General features: G+C 44.1%; 2 protein-coding genes across 10 annotated transcripts; both read left to right on the top strand.

Annotated features, from left to right (window-relative positions):
• The first annotated feature begins 290 nt into the window (after nt 1-290).
• Nucleotides 291-4,862, top strand: ftsj1 (FtsJ RNA 2'-O-methyltransferase 1). Of its 6 annotated transcripts, none has more exons than XM_077517755.1 (11): nt 291-418; nt 799-934; nt 1,022-1,091; nt 1,177-1,288; nt 1,932-2,010; nt 2,092-2,144; nt 2,244-2,297; nt 3,205-3,307; nt 3,384-3,467; nt 3,990-4,093; nt 4,181-4,862. In XM_077517755.1, the coding sequence occupies exons 2-11, from the start codon at nt 814-816 to the stop codon at nt 4,358-4,360; spliced, it is 960 nt and encodes a 319-aa protein (XP_077373881.1). In that variant the 5' UTR covers nt 291-418; nt 799-813; the 3' UTR covers nt 4,361-4,862. The 6 variants fall into 6 exon arrangements, with proteins under 6 accessions (XP_077373881.1, XP_077373880.1, XP_077373883.1 ...); XM_077517754.1 differs by having other exon boundaries at nt 293-394; XM_077517757.1 differs by having other exon boundaries at nt 320-394; nt 796-934.
• Nucleotides 4,863-5,201: 339 nt separating this feature from the next.
• On the top strand, nt 5,202-21,043 carry LOC144016526 (bromodomain-containing protein 1-like). Of its 4 annotated transcripts, none has more exons than XM_077517750.1 (13): nt 5,202-5,618; nt 8,234-8,798; nt 9,813-10,645; nt 12,074-12,233; nt 12,319-12,447; nt 13,231-13,359; nt 13,461-13,773; nt 13,958-14,605; nt 15,657-15,792; nt 15,959-16,104; nt 17,857-17,951; nt 18,123-18,313; nt 19,028-21,043. In XM_077517750.1, exons 2-13 carry the CDS (start codon nt 8,247-8,249, stop codon nt 19,209-19,211), a joined length of 3,516 nt encoding a protein of 1,171 aa, XP_077373876.1. In that variant the 5' UTR covers nt 5,202-5,618; nt 8,234-8,246; the 3' UTR covers nt 19,212-21,043. The 4 variants fall into 4 exon arrangements, with proteins under 4 accessions (XP_077373876.1, XP_077373877.1, XP_077373878.1 ...); XM_077517751.1 differs by having other exon boundaries at nt 5,204-5,618; nt 15,660-15,792; XM_077517752.1 differs by lacking the exon at nt 17,857-17,951 and having other exon boundaries at nt 5,204-5,618; nt 19,028-19,187.
• Nucleotides 21,044-22,001: the final 958 nt, after the last annotated feature.

Here is a 22,001-nt window from a genome sequence, read left to right as displayed (position 1 = left end):
GGGCCTCTATGTGGTCTACGCAGTGGACCTGGTGGTCAGTGAAACCCAGCAGAGCATATAGACAGATAAAACATGCAAATGATTATGTACTGTACTGTACTGTATTTATTACACATTGTTTATACGAGTAAAAGTTGACCGTGGGTAAATCAACAATGACAAAAAAATGTTCTCAATACTGATTTTGATGTCAGTATGTTAATTCGGATTTCGTCCAGATGTTATCCCCCGAGTGTTTGTATTTTTTTCCATTTTTAAAAGTGCACATTTTAGTTGGGCGTTTTCGCGGCAACGTTGTCCTTTTTGAACAGGCGCGCTTGGGACACCTGAGGTGGTGGTGGGGTCTTTGACAGGGTCTTCTTCCCGGAAATCAAACGGAGTCGTGTTTTCTGCTGTAAGCGCAACATTTTGAAACAATGTATGTGAATGCCGTTATATAATGAAGTTATTTTGTAAACTTCGATGCATAATTCTGTACTTTGTGTTTTAATCTGACATTTTAAATCGGTCACAGCAAAACAGGAGAAATCTTCCGTGCGCTAGGCGCCAAACCTGACTTTGAAAAAGTAATTGAAACGTTGCGCCTACGCTATAAAATTCGAAAACTATTAATGAACTCCAACAAAATACATGTTGCAAAAAGACTAGTTACCTGCCTTTACATTGGCTATCACGTAACGAGTCGAATGCCAGTGGTTTGTGTACATTTTTGGAAATGGAATGCGTTGGGGAGTTACAACGGTTTGTCGAGGGGGGAAGAATTGGGTCGCGGTGTAACATGCTGATGTTTTCCAGCAGAAGCGGCTGGTCAGGATGGGTCGCTCGTCCAAAGACAAACGGGACATTTACTACCGTCTGGCCAAAGAGGAAGGCTGGAGAGCGAGGAGCGCCTTCAAGCTGCTGCAGCTCGACGAGGAATTCAACTTGTTCACTGGTCGGTCGCATCGTTTTACATCCACACTAAATAGATTTTTTTTGTGTGTGTGTGTGATTTGTTTGCTTTAAATTGCGACAACATCAGGTGTGAACAGAGCTGTGGATCTCTGCGCGGCTCCCGGCAGCTGGAGTCAAGTTCTCAGTCGGAAACTCAGGTAGACGTGATGAGATTATACTCGCCACACATTACGACAACTATTTTAGAAGAAGGTTTGAAACAAGCGTGTCGTATTGGTTTAGATGCCGTGGAGAGAAGTCTGAAGGTGGTGAAGAGGTCAAGATTGTGGCAGTGGACCTGCAGGCCATGGCTCCTCTGCCAGGAGTCACTCAAATTCAAGGAGACATCACCAAGGTGAGGATTTCATAATCCTAAAAATAATAAGAGCTTCTCATAGCGTGTCCAAAATCTCATAACTAGCGTCTCCCAAAAACGTCTAAATACGTTCTATTTTAAATATTACCCTGCTCCCAAATATGTATTTATATGTTTTAGCTTTTATGCAACCTCTGAACTGAAGAGAATGCTTGAGCAATGGTAGTTATTACAAAAACGGCCAGCAGATGGCAGCAGAGTATACGAGACCAAAAAGCTCTTTTTCCCTATAGTTTTAAACCGATTTGTTAATAATGATTAAACTTAGCCATATTCTAATGTTAATTGATGCAAAATGGAAACAGATAGAAATACTTTTTTTTTCCTGAGGAAAGAAGAGACTCTAATCCTTCTTTTGGTACGGTCCATTTTTTTATAGCAATAGGACACAATATTCTACGGGCCTTGCAAAATCAGTCCAAATCCAGTAAAACAGCGAAAATGTCCTGGGAGTGAATGAGTTAATAATAAGCAGTCAATAATTGTCGCCCTATTAAGCTTTCTCCCTTGTACTTCTCGACGTGGAGTGCAAGTAGTTTTTTGTTTGTTTGTTTGTTTTGGGACGCTGTGATTGGCCACTGCGCATCACGTGACTCACCCGACTTCCTCTCTTTTCTGTCAGGTGTCGACGGCCGAGGAGATCGTCCGCCATTTCGAGGGCCGCCCGGCTGACTTGGTGGTGTGCGACGGCGCACCTGACGGTCAGAACACCCCCAGTCCTCGACCGCCAATACCGCCGCATGTGCATCCCTCACGTGTTGTTGCTGTTTTTTGCGGCATAGTAACGGGCCTCCATGACGTGGACGAGTACATTCAAGCTCAGCTACTCTTGGCTGTGAGTCGCCCGCCAGGGTTTGTTTTTTATGCAAGGATGACTAAAGTCAGTTCTTTGAACTGTTGTTTTTTGTTTGTTTTTTTCCTTCCCAAATCTCAGGCGCTGAACATCACCACTCACGTACTCAAACCAGGAGGAACTTTTGTGGCTAAGGTTAGTCCAGCTTGTCTTGTTGTATGGAGGACCAAAACTGCCAAAATTCAAAATAAATAAATAATGACAAGTGAAAATAAAAATTGATATAAAAAAAACTATTTGAAAATTATATCCCAAAAAATATATATAAATGGAAATAAAAAGAGCAAAAAATATATGTATAAATAAATACTTTTGTATTTCATTTTTTAATTATATATTTTTTTCAACATCCAACCGTTTTTATTTTCACTTTTAGCCAACCGAATACACGCTTAGGACAAAACGGCCAAAATTACAAATCAATAAATGACTAAATAAATAAATACATTACTAAAAGTGAAAATAAAATGGATATAAAGATATAATTTGAAAATTATATAAAAAAATAGATATAAATGGAAATAAAGTGCAAAATATATATATATATATATATATATATATATATATATATATATATATATATATATATATATATATATATATATATAAATGAATAAATACATTTGTATTTAATTTTTGAATTATATATCTTTTTTTACATGTTTTTATTTCCACTTTTAGCCAACCCAAGACATACTTAGGACCGCCCCCTCATTTGAATAACATTTAGACTTGGCAGTATTGGCCAAAATTAAAAATAAATAAATGACTAAAAGTGGAAAAAAACAGATATATAATTCAAAAATTAAATACAATGTATTTATTTATTTGTGTATATATTTTTTGCTCTTTTTATTTCCATTTTTAATCAAATTTTCTAATTGTATTTTTTTATATACATTTTTAATTTTACTTTTAGTCATTTAGTTATTTATATATTTAGTCATTTATTTATTTTGAAATTTGGCAGTTGTGGTTCTCCATCTTGTTGTACTGTGAACATTCTTGAGGTTTTTTTTTTTTTTCTTCTTCTTCTGTTCAGATCTTCCGAGGCAAAGACGTGACGCTGTTGTACTCGCAGCTCAAGATCTTTTTCGGCGGCGTGACGTGTGCCAAACCTCGCAGCAGCCGCAACTCCAGCATCGGTTCGTCGCTGCTTTTTGAATTGTATTACAAAACAAAACAAAACAAAACAAAACAAATCTTTCTGCCGGCGTACAGAAGCGTTTGTGGTGTGTCAGAACTATCGTCCTCCTGAAGGTTACGTGCCCAACATGTCCAACCCTCTGCTGGATCACTCATACGGTAGGTTGATGAATCAACTTCACCTCTTCTTGATTCGGTGGAAGTCGCACAGCGTAATGCAAGAGTCGAGTATGTTTGTCATATATTCAGTAATATTATTACTAAGTGCAGGAACAGAAATGGCAGCTTTCCCTCAGCAGCGGTCGATAGAGGATTAATTTGTACAATAGACATTTTATATTCAATCTACAGTATATATATTGTTATATTGCACAGCTCTAATGGCAACTTTATCACTGTTTTTTTTTTTTTTTAAACTCCAGAAATAAAGCTGTTTTTTTTTAATTCCTGAAAAGTTGTGGCGTTGGAGATGTGACGATTCCGTCAGTCATTGGAAAATCTTCTAGCACACCACCAAACAAAAATTTCACAACAAGTGGCTGCAACTGTCAAATCATATTTCTGCCATCTGGTAGAAGAGCATTTCATTTCTTTTGCCTGATGGATAGATAGAAAGAATTGCTATTTATTCATTGTATATAATGTAGTCTTTAAAAAAACAATTTCGAATTTTGTTGACAGATGTGGACTTCAACCAGTTGGAAGGTCCAAACCGCGTGATCGTTCCTTTCCTGGCGTGCGGAGACCTCAGCGCCTTTGATTCCGACAGAACCTACCCTCTGCAGGTCAACTTGATCCCTAAATAAATAAATAAAAGACTTGTCGGTTCATGCCACGAAAAACTCGACTTTGTTTGTTCCTTCTTCCCGCAGCTGGACAGTGGCAAGGAGTACCAGTACACGCCCCCGACCCAGCCGCCTATCAGCCCCCCTTATCAGCAGGCCTGCCACCTCCGCAAAAACAACTTGCTCTCCAAGGAGGAGTCTCCTTCTCCTTCTTCTTCTTCTGCAACGGGACCGCAACACAGCGGAGACCAGGACCAGGCCAATTGACCCAGACCAGTTTTCATTCGAAACTACAGGATCATCTTATGTTTTAAATGGTTTTTATTTCAGGCAACGCGGTGGTTCAGTGGTTTGTGCGTCGACTGCGTACTTCTTCGGATTGTGGTTGAAATCTCGGCCTTCCTTTGTGAGGTTGGCACGTTTCACCCTGTGCTTGTGGACGTTTTCGTCCAAAACAGATGTGAGATTCATTGAAGACTTTAAATTGTGTAAAGGTATGAATGTGAAGTCTATACTTGCTTTTTCATTGACTGGCGACCAGTCAGTTTTGATAAAATGTTCTCCAGTGTCGGTACCAGATCGTATCGGGGTCGCCTAAGGAACGCGCCCCGCTCCAGGATTGCCGACCCCCCCCTTAAAGTATCATGCTGGTGCATTGGTTTAGTTTTTACGTTTTTACTTTTTACAATTTTAGTCCAACAATTGTGTTATTTTGAACAATTTTTAACGGATAATTTCCGGACAATCCTGTAGCGTGACGTCATATCCCCCCCCCCCCCCCCCCCAAAAATAAAAATAAAAATAAAAAAACAAAAAAAAAGCACCGGCTCTCCCCAAACTCATTTGGAATACCGTAGGATCGACCAAAATAAGGATAAGTGATGATGATGATTAAACTAAAAAAAATTTATTCCTCATTAAACGTTTTAGTTATTTTTTATGACTAACATGGAACAAAAATAAGATTTTGCCCTTTCCGTGTAAAAATGTTTCACAATGTTAGAAAGACTTTTTTTGACTTGTTCCACAATGTTAAAAATGCTGTAATCACACACCAAAAAAATGTATATCATGGAAGGTCTTCCCTCTCAAGGTTGCATTTGCGAGGCAAAACCTGTTTAGGAAATGGCGAAACGTCTCGCCTCCACCACTTCCTGGTTTGGGTTCACGCATACGCGTGACGTCATGACGCAGAGGTCTCACAGCCGCATTGTTGTTGGGGGAAGAGAAGCAGCAAGCGGCAGCTCAGCTAGTAGTAGTAGTCGGCTCGGCCCGAGCACGGCAAAAGATCGACAGCCAGCACAAGCCGCCACCTTGGAATTCGTAGCGGCCCGAACACGGCCTTTTACTGCCGCCCTGGATACTTGGCGGCCGCGCTCACGTCTCGTTGGGTTCGGCACCAAGCGCCGGCTGAATGCGGATTTAAACCCAAACCGCCGCTTGGGGCTCCGCAGGCCTCGCTCGCCGACGCCATTGCTGAGTCCTCTTCCTCTCCTTACCGCTGAATTCTTGTGGAAAACCGCAGGTAAGTTCGCCGGTACAGCATTCTAATATTCACCCTTGAAGGCCGAGCTCGGGTGGTTGTCACACACAAACAAACCAACAAACGCACGTTGACGGCTGCGAGGACGTGACAACTTTTTTTTCCTTTTTTTTTTTTTTTTTAAAGCCCCCGTGGGTTTTTCTTGTTGTAGTCGCCATATTTCCTCCCCCTCCGCTCCTTGTAGCAAGCTAACCGCGACTAGCGACCTGGTCCGAATGCGTTTATCAAACATGGTTGGAGGCTTTTCCTTCATATAAAAACACGAAGCCAAAAATGTCCCTGTGAAGCCTTCCATTTGAACAAACGTTTTCGTCGCGGTCGTGTGTCCTGGTAGCCGAGCTAAGCAACTGTTAGCTTCGGCGGCTAAAACAGTTGCTTGTCCACATTGGATCGATCGGGGGGTGGGGGAGCGACCCTGCGGCTCTCTGGGCTGGGGTCGTCGGCGTGGATCGAGCTTGCTGAGCTCCCCGCCTACTTTTTCTTTCATTCATCCGGAGAGGAGAACGTCGACGCACACTTTCAAACGTCACAATCATCGCTTTAAGATTGTAAACAAACGCACGGAATTGGGGATGTGATAACCAAACCGCAAGATTGGTTTTTATCACTACATGAAGGTCACAATACGATAATTATCACGGTATTGTCAATATTTTATTATTATATATTATTATGTTGTTATTATATTAACATGTTGTCAATATTGTGATTTTGTGCATATACAGTGTTCCTTCGTTTTTGTTTGGGGTTATGTTCCAAGAAATAGCCGCAATAAATGAAATCCGCGAAGAAGTTAACGTAGTTTTATGTTTTACATTTATTCTAAATGTTTTCCGGCTCTTAAAACGCCTCACCACACAGTTGATACACTTTTCTCTCTCGTTTAAACATTCTCATTGTTAAAACCTTCACAAATTTTATAAAATAGGTACATGACTGAAAAAAAAAAATGTATGTAAAATTGCACCCCAAAAAAAAAAATCCGCGAGGGAACACTGTCAACAAGTTACAACCTACAATCACGAATAACACTTTAATAGTGAGGTACTTACTTGCTAATGCACGCACACGTTGAGTTCCTCCACATATTGATTCGGTTCACAAGCATATTACGTTATGCTTCATCTGACCAATAGCGTGTATAGAAGGGCCAAAACATGCCTTGTGAAAATTAAACTGCACAAAAAACTAGCCACCAGAGGGTGCTAGAACTGCACAAATTGAAATCAACCTGATTTTAAAAGAAAGTGCTTTTTTTTTAATATCATGATACGACGACGACGATATATTTTGGCAGTTTTAATATTGAGATATCACAATATAATTTGTCATTATCATTACAGTCCTAATACGTAACCGTTTTATGACACACTTTGGAGCAGAAATAACCTCTTTTTTTTTAAATAAGATGCATTAGTTTATGAATCAGGGTAATTATCTGGCGCAAGACGGTCGTATCTTAAATATGAAGATACGTTATGACTTGTTGTCTCAGCCCGTGCGCAACAACACACACGAGATAACGAGTGAGCCGGCGGAACCACGTGACTGACCCAGTGAACTTGTGTGTAATCATCTTGCTCGTGCACCCTGGTGGACTTGTAGGTCAAGTGGTTTGTCATGCGCGTATTCAGTGTGAGGAAAAAGTATGTGAATTGTGAACCCTTTGGAATTTCTGTAGAAATTGCTCACACTTTTTCCTCTGCAGGTGAAAATCAAACAATATGCAGTGGAGACCATGAAAAATGTTTTACCACTCCCACATAGTTAAAAAAAATATTATATTTTGCACAGCAAAACGTTTTTTTTTTTTTTTTTTGTGAGGCGAGAGCGACAAGGAGTGCATTTTTTTTTTTTTTTTCATGTGTCGCAATCTGCAGAGGAAACACATGTAAGTAAGTGTAGAAAGCCACAAACGGATTAGGTTGGGACAAAGTGAACACAATACGTACAGTATGTGAAAAAGCAAAGGAGGAGGATCGGGTTGCGGGTTCGGCCAGGATTTCCTGTTCTGCTGAGGGGAAAGGAATTTATGGTCATTGTCCTCTAGGTGTCACAAGCTCACCAGCAGCTGAACAACAGATCCGATGGTCACCCCCTGCCCCGCCCCCCGCCCCGCCCCACCAAGTCAATATTTAACATGTATCTAAAGAAATGACATTTTTATTATCTAATGAAAGAATGATTTTTTTTTCATGTGGCAAAATAATCAAACTCATTACATTCTTGGGTAATTAATTGTAATTAACAACAACTTCTGTTCTCAGTCCTGCAGGTGTGTCAAAAAAGTAAATTTAAAAAAAACCCATGATACTTAATATTGAGGCACTTACTTGCTAATGCACGCACACATTTTGAGTTCTTCCACATATTGACTCGATTCACAAGCTTCATCTGACAATAAGCGTGGATTTTAAACATCGAACGGCCAAAACATGCCTTGTGAAAATTAAACTGCCCTATGACCACGACGATATGTTGTGGGAGTTTTAATATGGCGACATCACGATATTGCCGTTGTCGTTACATCCCGAGTTTGCCGTATTTTCCGGACCCAAAACACACTCAGCAGTTTTCCCTGCCGTTGGGTTTTGCAGCGTCCCCGCGGCAATGAAGAAGAAGGCGCGGCACCCGCGCCCGGCGGCGCTGAAGCGGGACTCGTCGCCCATCAAGCCGTCGCCCAACCGGGAGACGCTGACGTACGCGCAGGCCCAGCGCATGGTGGAGCTGGAGGTGGACGGCCGCGTGCACCGGCTCAGCATCTACGACAAGCTGGACGTGGTCGGCGACGACGAGCCCACGGCGCAGGAGATCCTGGAGTGCAACAGCAACAAGGAGAACAGCGAGAAGCCGCAGCAGGCGCCCGTGCGCTCGGCGCGCCTCAAAAACAGCCAGCGCAACAAGAAGAGCGCCGCCGCCCTGGCGGCCCCGCACGGCGCCGCCCAGCCCGCCCCGGCGCCAGCGCCGCCGCCGCCGGAGCCCAGGGTGCGCACGGTGGAGTACCACCTGCCCGTGGTGCCCAAGCGGCCGGCGGCGTACTACACGTACGCCGAGCGCACGGCCGAGGAGCTGGACGAGGAGGTGGAGTACGACATGGACGAGGAGGACTACGCATGGCTGGAGCTGCTCAACGAGAAGCGCAGGAGCGACGGCATCAGCCAGGTGCGCTCATCGTGTCGCCGGAGAGATTCGACCAAAACGAAAATCGAAGCCATAGATAAGAAATGAAATCCATCAATAAGATCAAATAAATAGAAGACAAAACGATAACTGAAGTTGACTGACAATTTCTTAAATGATTAAAATGACAATTTTCTATTTAAAAATGTATGCTGAAGGACAATATTCACTAAACTGTCAGTTTAGTCGACTAAAATGGCTTTTTTCGTTGACTAAAATCCCTCTTTGTCTGTCGACTAAAATTGATCTTTATTAATAATCGACTAAAATTGCCCTTTTTTTGCCAACTAAAATTGCTCTTTTTTTCGTCGACTAAAATTGGATTAAAACTAAAATACAATCACATGACTAAATTATGACTAAAACATGAATTCATTTTTATTTTTATTTGGGGTGCACCGATCAGAATTTTCCGGCCGATCAGCAGTCTTTTAAAGTCTGACCTGTCGTTCCCAATTATTTTATTTTTTTCTTCTCTCATTCACTCGCCGCCATTTTCACAGAAACAATCCCCTTCACTACTGGCCGGTTTACTGGATTTTGACTGATTTTGCAAGGCCCATAGAATATTCTTAATTGTTCTATTGCTACAAAAAACAAAAGATTAGCGTCTCTTCTTTCATCAGGAAAAAAAAAGTGTATTTCTATCTGTTTCCGTTTTGCAGCAACTAGCATTTGAACGTAGCTTAAGTTTCACAATTATTCACAAATCTATTTAGAATTTTGAGTAATTGAGCTTTTTTTCAACATCACCCTGGTTCATCTCTTATACTCTGTTGCCCCCTGCTGGCCATTTGAGTAATAACTACCGTTTCTTCTTTGCAGTTGAGGTTGCATCAAAGCCTTCTGTATGCTCTGAGCATAAAAACGTATAAATACGTCTTTGGGACACTTAAAACGTGTGAACTAGAACGTGTTTCTACGTTTTCGGGAGCAGATGAGTGAAGGAAATCGGAGACTCCAACTCCACCTAAATTTCAAATGAACCTTGTCCAGGTGTCGAGCAACCTGTTTGAGTTCCTGATGGACCGCCTGGAGAAGGAGTCTTACGGCGACACGCGGGGGCAAGGCGAGCCGGCGGTGGACGAGGACGCCGTGTGCTGCGTGTGCATGGACGGCGACGGCGCCGACAGCAACGTCATCCTCTTCTGCGACGCGTGCAACATCGCCGTGCATCAGGAGTGCTACGGCGTGCCGCACGTGCCCGAGGGCCGCTGGCTGTGCCGCCACTGCCTGCAGCGGCCGGCGGCGGCGGCGGCGGCGCGGCCCGCCGACTGCGTCTTCTGCCCCAACCGCGGCGGCGCCCTCAAGCGGACGGCGGACGGGCGCTGGGGCCACGTGGCCTGCGCCCTGTGGGTGCCCGAGGTGGGCTTCTCGGACGCCGTCTTCGTGGAGCCCATCGACGGCGTGGGCGACGTGCCGCCCGCCCGCTGGAAGCTGACGTGCTACCTGTGCAAGGAGAAGGGGGCGGGCGCCTGCATCCAGTGCGACCGCGCCAACTGCTACGCCGCCTTCCACGTCAGCTGCGCGCAGAAGGCCGGCCTCTTCATGAAGATGGAGACGGCGCCCGGCGCCTTCGCCGTCAAGAAGACGGCGTACTGCCGCAGCCACACGCCCGCCGGCGGCGACCGGCGGCCGCTCAACGTCTACGAGGGGGCGCCGCACCGCAAGAACGGCGCCTGCCACAGGCGCGGCGAGCGGCGCGGCCGGGCCCGCGCCAGGCACTGGTGCAAGAAGCGCAGCAAGCGGCCCGAGCCGCCGCCCGAGCCTCGGACGGAAGCCGACGGCGCCGACGGCAACGCCGCCGGGCCCAGCATCACCGCCTCCAGGTAAGGTCCGAGCGCTCGGGGACACTTTCCGGATTCGAAGATGACTAAATCATCACCAAATACTTCAAATGATTCCAGACTTGTCAAATACATTGAAATCTATTTCCAGTATATATTAAGAGGTTTGAAGAAAAATGGATTCAATATATCGCAGTATTACAGCACATATGTGGCAGAATCGAGATTGAAACATTTTTGGATGGAAGTCCTCAACAAAAAGTCTTACTTGTGTTCACACTTTAAGCATGGAAGAATGTTATATTCATGGAACATTAGGCCTACTATATAATAAGATTTGATTTTAATTAGGGCTGCACGATATTGGAAAAACATGCGATATACTTGCTGAACATAGCGATATCCATATTATTGCGATATTTAACATGTACCTAAAGATATTTCATTTTTATTACCTAATGAAAGAAAAACATTTTTCATGTGGCAAAATAAGCAACCTTAATGTAATCTTAGTTAATTAATTGCAATTATGTCTTGATAATTTTCAACTATTGAATGGCGATGCACATTTTAGTTAGCATCTGACTGGTCAAATTCATATAAAAAGCATAAAATTCCATATAAAACTTATTGCATGCCTTTGCGATATGCATATTGCAAGGGCCAATATCGCGATATCGATATTTTTTCAATATATTGTGCAGCCCTAATTTTAATGCTATTCAGACATGAAGGAGATTGCAACCTGTTTGTTAAATACTGTGTTGAAGTTCCAGTTAAATGCATTTAGCATACAGATCTTACAGTGTACATGTGCAAGTTTACTGATGAGTATTTTTTATACTTGTGTTAAAAAAAAAAAATAATAATAACCTTACAGATTTGTATTGAAAAGGGATACAATGCTGCCATATTTAGTGGGTGTTTTTGATTCCACAACTCCATTGACCAGCAGTCATTGCACTTCCCATTGATTAAAAATAATAATAATAATAATAGTTGACATCATTTAACGTTTATGGCGGCATACATCGTGATTTTACTATTTACCTGCGAGCCTTGTGAGGAGTAAACAGTACAGAAAATGGATGGATGTGTATATATATATATACTATTAACGTTTTTGGCGGTCAAAGACTTAATCAGTATCACATCAAATTGTGAACTATGAATCGTGATACAGATAGATTCTCCAGATACGAGCAATTCACACCCCTAGTATATAAGTCATCAAAATCAATCAATACCGGTAGTAAATATATAAATATTCATCAGACAAATATGTTCTTACTGCTAAAAATCAGCCATGTCCCTTTTAATTGGAAAGGTGTGTTCAGTTGTTGATTTAATCTGTGAAGCTTGATTTGTACCAGGTAGAAATGTAACCAATGTAAAAACTAGAAATTGTGAGAAGCGTATGAATTTTGAAGCCAAGCCCAAAGCGACCATTGCTGGTTTTCTTGTTGCCAGCCTGGACAGCATCCTGAACCAGGTGGCGGTCCAGAGGAAGCGTCCGTTTGTGGAGCGCGTTCTGAGCTACTGGGTGCTCAAGAGGAAGTCCAGGAACAACGTGCCGCTCATCCGCCGCCTGCAGGCCAACACGTCGCAGGCGCCCAAGTCCGCCGCGGTGGTGAGCGGGCGGCCGCCCGTTTGAGTTTTTGAAGCAACTGACACTTTTTCTTTTCATTTTTTGGCCTTGTTTGTGTTCCCCGCAGGATCGCGCGGAGACCAACCAGGCGCTGAAGGAGCAGCTGAAGGAGTGGCACCGACTCCGACACGACCTGGAGCGAGCGCGACTGCTGCTGGAGCTCATCAGGAAGCGCGAGAAGCTCAAGCGGGACGAGGTCGCTCGCTCGCTCGTTCAAGCGATTTTGTTAGCTTCGATAATCACTTGGAAAAACAATATTTCAGAGCTGCAGCCTTTCATCATAACTATGGGAAAAAAACTCAATAAAGAAAATCAGAATTGAATTACTATTTCAATTATTACACTCCGCAATTACAAAATCAGCATAACCATAAAAAAAAAAAGATGATTAATACTAATTTTTGAGTCGTTTAAATGTATACATTTGCTCCTTGTTTAAATTTTCAAATAACTCATTTAATAAATGTGGTTTCATCCAACAGGAAATAATAATTAGAATAAAAAGTAATTTTTCAAATCATTTTTTCTTAATATTTTTTAACACTTAAACATTTTTTTTGTTTTGTACCAAAAATTCAATGATCGTCCTACTGCACAGTGTACATGCTGCACTCCAGCTTCAACTTTTGACCAACATAAATGAATAAATAAATAAATATTATAGATGATGTTTGGTCCAAAAGGAAATTAGTGTTTCTATTTTTTTAATTGGTCTTAATATTTTTAAATGCTTAAACATTTTCTTGTTTTGTACCAAAAAAATAATCCCTTGAATAATCATGATTTGTTATTTTTTCCCATAATCTCGTAGCCCGACACAGCACTTAATATCCTGTACAATAAAAAGAAATACATTTCATACTTGAGCTTTTTTTTTGTGTAAGATCTCTACATCGTAGATTTTGCCCTATCATGGGGTTTTACATTCCAGTACTTCATTTCCTTGCTGGAAAACTTTTTTTTTTTGTTTTTTTACCAGATGAAGCTGCAGCAGTCGGCGCTGGAGGTCCAGCTGACGCCGTTCACCATCCTGCTGAGGACCGTGCTCAGCCAGCTGCAGCAGAAGGACCAGTACAACGTCTTCGCTCAGCCCGTCAGCATAAAAGAGGTCAGCCGGAAACGGGGGCGGCGGCGTTCGGCCTCCGATCAAATGCAAATCCGGACGCACGACGGCTGTCATATTCTCACGAAATGATCAACACGTTTCAGGTCCCGGACTACTTGGAGCACATCAAGCAGCCCATGGACTTCTCCACCATGCGGGCGCGCGTGGACGGCCACGCCTACCGCGGCCTGGACGACTTTGAGGCCGACTTTGACCTGATCATCGCCAACTGCATGAAGTACAACGCCAAGGAGACCTTCTTCTACAAGGTGGCCCAGAGGATGCAAGACCACGGCGGCGTCATCCTGCGCCGCGCCCGCAAGGAGGCCGACCGCATCGGCTTCGACTTCCCGAGCGGGCTGATGCTGCCGCAGGCGCCCAAATTGGAGGCGCCGCCGCCCTTCACCTGGGACGACGGTGAGTCACTCTTGCGTCCGTGCGGGAGTCGCACCGCGTCTGTTCCGCAGCCGGTGTGAATCGGGCGTGACCGAGAAATCACACGGAAGATCTGACAACTTTTGCCATGACTGCGAATGCACTTCGGTAATGCCATGTTTGAAGGCATTTGAGAGCGGTGGTCTTTTTGTTTGGCCTTGCGCAGTGGACCGCCTCCTGAGCCCCTCGTACCGCCGCCTGACGCCGCTGGAGGATCAGCTGAAGGAGCTCCTGGAGAAGCTGGACCTGAGCACGGCCATGAAGAACAGCCCGTCTCGCAGCAAGAGGCTCAAGCTGCTCAAGAAGACCATCATGGAGGTCCGCAGCGAGATGAGCCTCCGGAAGGCGCCGCCGGCCTCCGCCGCCGCCCGGCCGGAGTCTCCGCGCGCTCCCGAGTTGAGCGTCTCCGTCCCGCCGACGCCGACGCCATCGGAAACGCCGCCCGACCTGGGACCGCCGTCGCTGACGCCGGCGGAGCGCGTCCCCGCCGAGCCGGGCGACGTCACTTGCACCCAAGCTACCTCGGAGCCCCGCCCCAAGCTGAACGGGCACCTCCCCGACGGCGACCAAGCCGAGCGACGGACCAACAGCCTGTTCGCCAAGTCCAAAAGCGTCAGTCCGCAGAAGCCGGTCAGAGGCCAGGAGGCGACCGGCGCTCCCCCGCCATCGCCGCAATCGCCGCTGGGCGCCAAAACCTTTTTGTCGGTGGTCATCCCTCGGCTGGAGACCCTCCTGCTGCCCAAGAAGCGGCCGAGGAGCAGCAGCGTCGACGGCGACGAAGACGAGGAGTCGCCCATCAAGCGTCTGGGCACAGGTAGGGAAGAAAATGATTCCCCACCTTTGCGTCTCGTCCAAGCGCCTTGCGACTTTTGCCATCTTGTGTGTTTTTTTTTTTTTGGACTGCTGCTCGCGTTCAATCATCGACTGAAAGCGCATCGGTGTCATTCATCGACGAAAAGCCTTCATCATTATTCATCATGAAAATGTTTTGTCAGATGAAAACTCAAATAGAAGCCATTCATTGAGACTGTAACGAAAACTCAAATGGACTGACAATTTTGTCAATGACTAAAACGAAAACAATACAGTGACGAAACTTCACACAATCCAATTAGAATTTATAAAAAGTGGGTTGGAGAAAAGAACCACTCAGAACACTTTTTATTTCAATTTATTTATTTCATTGTACAGCTATAAGATTAATCTCAAGCAATTATACACTTTTTTTTTTTTTTTATTTAGGTGAAAACGAAGACATATTGTCAGTTCAACATGTTTGATTGAAACAATTAATAAAAGACACTGACTGTTGTCTTAAATGTCTTGCGTGTTAAACTGCACTTACAAATAAGTGTGTTAAAATTTTCTATAAAAGTTGAAATGTGTGCTGAAGGAAAATTTTGGTTGCTAAAATTGCTCTTTATTTTCGTCGATTAAAATTACTTTTTATTTTTTATTTTTCCCCCTTCTCTCGTCAACTAAAATGCCTCTTTTATTCGTCGTGTGTAGATTCTAAAACAAGCTGCTCGCGGACGATAAGGCCCTTAACAAGTGTTAATATTTGTTGCCATTCCCAAATCCTTCGGCACTCTCCACCATGTTTGAAATTTGAAAAGTTCCCTCAGCTCGGAAACTCGGCTCTCAAAACAAATTCCCAGTCATCCGGTGGAAAACACGACATGAGGCGACGTTCGCGTGCAGTTTTTCTACTCGACGTGCCTTTTCCCATCATTTCGATAGCACGTGAAGGCAGCAGTAAAGCAGAATCGAGCGTACGGTTGAACTGGCGTCCTTCCAACAGATAATTTGCTTCCATAATGCGCTCAGCTGAAGGACGTCGCGCTGAAAAAGCTCGTCTGTCCCAGCAGGGATCACCAACGGTTTTGTGGTGGAGGCGGATGAGGAAGAGGAAACCTCGCCGACTCGCTTGCTGGAGCCGCGACGCCGCTGCGCCTCCGAGTCCAGCATCTCGTCGGGCGCCAGCGCTCTGTCCGCCGCCAGGTGAGCCGCCTCCTTTTGTTGCACAAAAAGGGAAACTCATGTGGCCAAACATGTCGAGAAGATTCCTCTTCATGTACTATTTTTGTATTTGATTGGTTACTTGGGCCACTCGCTTATTTATGTGCAGTTGGAGCTTGTATCATTTGATTTTTGGTTCCCTTTTTAGCACCGCGGTGCTCTCCAAAAGCGGCAAAGGACGACCGGCGGCGGCGGCGGCGACGGCGGTTCGACGCAACACGGCGGACGACAAACTTGCCCCGACGTCCTGCGCCGAGAACGGAGAGTTGAGCCCGCACGTCCAGGTGTCGTCAGGTGATTGCTCGACTGCTTTTCTTTGGCGCGCAGAATGAAAAGACGCTCGTCAAGCCTCTCGGCTGCGTTTTGGCCAAGCGCACGGCGGGAGGGAGGAGCTTGAGATGAATTGAGCTCAAATTTCGACTCCCTCATACATGAACATTGTAGAGTCAAATGTGACATTTATTTGTTTGCTGTTTAAAGTCAGCGCTCGTCTGTCATACAGGTGAAAATAACATTTAGCCCTACCCTGATTATTATTTTTGGGTAGACAGGAGCTAACTGAGTTGATCCCACAGAACATATTAGGTAAGTGTGGCCCTCGGTTCTGACTGAGTCGGCCCACCTGAAGTTTTCTGACAATTTCCATCAATAAAAACAATGACATCAACATGTTCTAATGAATATTTTTTTAGTACGATACACGTCAATTGAAAAGAGTAAAATCAAAACTGAAGTTTAGAACCTGGTGACAAGAAACTGTGACCGTTAAAATAGTTTGGATGATTTCAAAATTCCACACTTTGACTTCCATGGAAATTTTCTGGAAATGTACCTGATTTTTTTTCCACACCTTTTTCTAATGAAACAAAACAATTTCTCCCTTTTCTTAAAGGCAGAGTCTTCGGTTTTCATTCAGAAAAATTCACTAAATAAATACAGGATGTATACCCATCAACTCCTTCTCAATCTACACCTCTGAGCTTCTGTTAATGTGTGGTGGTGATTTTTTTCCTCACCCCTTACAAAAAACCTGTATTTTGCCATGTAAACTTGAACTCACACAAGCTTACATGATTGAGTGAGTGAGTGAGTGAGTGAGTAAAAAAACAAAAAAGAAAAAAAAAAGTGCGTGCTGTCAAGTTGCGGCGGGAGTGACGCAGCCGACAAATTCGCCCGGCCCAGTTTGCCTACAGTGGGTGACACGCCCCCCCGCTCTGTGATTGGCTGGAGGGGTAAACAACAACTGTCTGTCCACAGAGATGTCCCGCTGTTGACAAAACAAACACTAAATGGCAAAATACATGCTGGTGGTCTTTCGGAAAAAATCACCACCACACGTTAACAGAAGCCCAGAAGTGTAGACTGAGAAGGCGTTCAAGTGTAAACGGAAGACGCCGCCTTTTATAAAGTAATTTTTCGACCTGCTGTCAACTGATGATGACATCACAGGTGCTGACCAAACCTGGAAAACAGGTGAGCCGTGATTGGCCGTTACCTACTTCCTCAGCATAGGTGATGTCATCATCAGTCGACAGCAAGTCGAAAAATGACTTTTTAAAGGTACTTGTTGTACATGAAAAATAAGGAAGTTGCCACAAAATAGGAACTTTTTACTGCTGAAAATTGTTGAATGAGTCAAATATCCCTTCAAATAAATAAACGTTGACATTCTTTCTTGTGTTTTAATTCGTCTTAGCAAGTCACAGTGTCCCATCACGGGTGAGCTATTTTTAGAACAGCTTGGGGACAGCTTATTTATTGATTTATTATTGTCCCTCCTCCTCCTCACGCACGTGCACTTGTTGTAGAAGGGGGAAGAAAGTTAATTGAAGTCAATTAACTCCAAATTGGCTCGTTTGCGCAACTCCGCAAGAAGAGCTAATTATAGCGGTTATTGAAACTTTGACTTTTTCACACCACGCTAAATAAAATCGTCAAACCGGTTATCGGCCCATGCCTAGGAAAAAAAAAAAAAAAAAAAAAAAAAAAAATTAAAAGAAAAAAAGCAAAAGGAAATCCCATAATGGACTTGTGTTGTTCCTGTAGAGGCGTGGAAGCCGTCGGCCGCCTTCCCCTTTGTCGTGGAGCCTCTTAAGCTAGTTTGGGCTAAATGTAGCGGATATCCGTCCTATCCCGCCCTGGTGAGTGACTTGCCGAGCCAGCCGCCACGTCTTTATTACCCATCAGCCCTCGTGCGTGCTTGTGATTGCTCGCTGGCGCCGTCGTGTTTGCATGCCTGTGACTTCGTCGGACGTCGTCCCGTCGCCGGACGCCCGCCCAAGCGCTCATCCGTCTGCTTGTCGTTTCCGCAGATCGTGGACCCCCGAGCGCGGAGGACGGGGAGGCCGACGCGGCGCCTGCGCAACGGGGCGACGGCGGCGGAGGCGGCGGAGGCGGAGCTTCCGCGCCCGCCGCGGGACGTGCTCCGAGCCGGCGAGCGGATGCAGTTCAGGTCCGCAGAGAAACTCTTCCTCGTCCACTTCTTCGACAGCAAGCGCAGCTGGTGAGAACGCCGCCGATCGCGTCGCGTTTGCAACGATCGCTTTGACCCGCTTTTGCGATGCGAGGCTCACCGTAACGATTCTCATGATACAACCATATCGCCATCATCGATATATTATCCACGATAATCGGCGATAAAACGACGCAAGACATAAACTGATGTTTTTCCAATGAGTAAATCGTTTCTTTTTTGTACCATCACTGAAACATCGTATTAAAACTGGCGTCCTGTCCTCTTCACAATGAGGACTTTTTTTTTTTGTAAACAACTACAAATGTCTTTTTAACTCTTTGACCCCCACAAACATTTAATAATGATTAGTAAAATCACGATGTATGCTGCCATAAACGTTAGATGACATCAACATTTTTTATTATTATTATTTTTTTAATCAATGGTCATTGCAACATGCAGCACTGCCTGGTCAATGGGTTGTGGAATCAAATTCCGTGCTGGTTACAGCACCGCCACCTGGCGGTCGGGAGCGACAAAATAGAACATGCTGTTGCTACTAAGAATAGTACAATTTGGAAATTGTAAATGTATAGGACGGTATGGCGAGAAACGTTACTTGGGAGGAGCAATATGGCCGCCTCAAAAAGTCTTGGCCTATCTGCTATCCAGTCATATCGATATATGGATGAGTGTTTTCATGTCACAAGGTGTTAGCATAACATGATGCTATCGCGCGCGTTCCTTCATTCCCCCTTTCAGGCAATGGCTTCCTAGATCCAAGATGTCTCCGTTCGGCGTGGACCGCGGTCTGGACCACGTCAAGCTGCTGGAGTCTCGCCGCTCGCACCTGCAGAAGTCGGTGCAGCGAGCCTTCGAGCGGGCCATGAAGCACCTCGACGGCGACGATGGCGATGGCGGGAAAGCCGCGCCCGCTCAACCCTGACGCCCTTGCGTCGCCTCTCTTTCTCTCTCTCCAGCTTTTTTGGCCGCCCGGGAACGCCTCCTCCTCGACGCACAATCGTTCGGACGTACTGTAGCTTGCGGCGGCCATCTTGTTTTGCCCCACAAGACCTATGCAACGTTGGTGACGGGAGAAAGACGAGCGAGCGAGCGGACGGACAGATGGACGACCGACCGCCTCACGTGCTGCAACTATCTTAACTGCCACGAAGACAACGTTGTGCGTGTGTTATTTTTGTGTGGACGCATCCGGGAATTTGTGTGCGCATGCGTGTTTGTGTGCAAGTGTGTTTTGGCATGGTCGTATGCGTGTGCGACTGTACGTGAGCGTGCGTGTTTTTGGACGTGCGCAAATCCATGTCACCGACTTGTATATGAATGGACTAACGATGGCGTTCGTTGGAAGAGGTAAAGCCAGCGGTGGCCATCTTGCGTTGCCACTTGGTGTTAATTTCATCAACGGAAACTAAACAAAAATCATTTCGTCAACGCACGTTTTTCACCGGACGAAAACTCGACTAAAACCCTCATTGATAAACAGTAACTGGGACTAAATTGGACATTTTAGTTCATGAATTAAAAACGAGATGAAAATGATACAATTTTGTAAAATCTTGTCTCTGCTAATCTGTCATGTGACACATGGTGACACGCCCCCTTTCAAATCTGCAGCTAGCGACATAGCACAGTTAGCTAACACATGGGACAGACGGGAGGTGGATTCATTGGAAAAGGTTTAAAAAAAATAAAAAATAAATCCAACGGCTATAACGTTCCAACAATAATGTTAATCCGACTGCTAACTAGCTAATAGCATGGAGCTATAGTCACTTGTTGATGTACTGTCATTGTGTGTCAAAAAGATGGGAGAAATTTTTTATTTGAAATACTTTTAGATCCGACATGCAAACCGACACTGCAAAGTGTCTTCAGCCAAACACGAGCAGCGGCAACATAAGATGGCCGCCTTGTGGCTTCAGCCGCAAGGGGCCAATTTTATTTTTAGTCCATTCATCTTGAAGTTGGTGGTGTGAGAATGTGTCAAATGGAGGTCGTGACCTGACACTAATTTATTCACGTTGTTGTCGGACGCTTTTTTTGAGGCGACGATGGCCGCCGCCATCTTGTGGTGCTATCTCATTCATACTGTATCTGTCTTTGTTTGTTGTTGTTACTTTTTTTAAGTTATTGACTTTTCAAGCTACGTTCGTCTTTGGCATTAAGTTGTTTTTTTTTTGTTTTTTTTTATACAGTATGTTTTTACACGACTACTCGTTTGTACATATTTATATCAAATATATAGTGACGAAAAACCAAAAAAAAAAAAAAAGTCATCAGCCACGCCACAAGTTCACCAACTATTATTTTTCTTTTTTATTTTACGTTTTGCGTTTTGTTTGTATCGGGCCTTAGCGTGCGCGCGTGTTGGTTTTCAAAGTCGAGAGGCAAACAGAATGTGCCTGTGCTTATTTATTGTAAAGCAGATCATATATAAATATAAATGTATATGAATGACTTTGTAGAATTCTAGTGAGACGATAGTGGGGGCACATTTCACACTAGCTACGTGAGCGAGCTTTTGTTTTGACAGGGTAGAGTGCTGGCTGGTGCGACTTCCTGTTTTCGATACTTGTACGTGTGCGCGTGTAAATAGTTTTTGGTACTTTAGCTCTGGGAATTAAACAAAAAAAAAACTTCATTATAGCCAACGGGAGTGGAAAGCAGCCAACACGCTGGCTTTTTCTTTTTTTTTTTCTTTTTTTCTTTTTTTTTTTATACTAAAACACTGAAAAATTAAAATATGTATTGAATCGCTGTTTGTGTCTCAATTTATTTTATTGTGTGTGAAGCTTGCAGTCTACACTTGACTGGGGTCTTAATTCATTTTTTTATTTTTTATTTTTTTTTTATTTCAAACCCCATTTTAATGTTTGACATTTACAACTTTGGGGGGTGGGCAAACGCTTCCACGCATTGATACGTTCGACCACCAGGGGGAGATAGTGGTTTAGCTACAGAGTGACGAGTCGGAGCTCCAAAGACTTTTATACATTAGCTAATTAATTAGCATACAAAAGCCACGTATGATTGCTGCAGCCATTACATCATATAATCAAACTTAAATACAATATTTAACCATTCATTAAATCATACTATTTGTGTTTGTTTACACAAATGACCTACATAATCATAAGTTAATTTATTTAGTTACGTATAATGGTTTGTTTATACGCACCTGTTGCCAAGAAAGTTAGTTCTCCTAAAGTTAACTTGTTGTCTTTAACAACGACAAAATATGTTTGATTTGGCAAAAAAAGAAGAAAAAAAGCCTGGTGGACTCAAGAGTGGAAAGCAAACAATTGAGTCACTATCGCCACTTGAGGACGAAGGAGGAGGAATCTTCCCACGTTTGGACGACGACTACTTAAGGTATGTTAACGTTTTTGTTGTTGTTACAGTTTGATTCTAACGTTTACATTAGTGTTATTTACGCTCCCGGAAAGGGTTAAACAAATTATTTTTAAAGTGCAGCACCTGTGTCACATTGTACCTAAAAAACAAACAAACAAACAAATGGAGTTGCTAACGATTTGGCAGAGTAGAAGCCTGCACGTTAGCATGTTAATGCTAATGCTAATGCTAGCGTAGCATGCTAATGCTATCGTAGCATGCTAATGCTAGCGTAGCATGCTAATGTTAAGTTAGCATGCTCCAAACATTACCTCACAAGATGGTCGCTCTGATTTGACAGCGGGCCAATAAACCAATCAGG

Source organism: Festucalex cinctus, chromosome 3 (assembly GCF_051991245.1).
Source record: "Festucalex cinctus isolate MCC-2025b chromosome 3, RoL_Fcin_1.0, whole genome shotgun sequence".
In the NCBI taxonomy this organism is placed as follows: Eukaryota; Metazoa; Chordata; class Actinopteri; order Syngnathiformes; family Syngnathidae; genus Festucalex; species Festucalex cinctus.
This window is presented reverse-complemented; position numbering and strand designations above follow the sequence as displayed.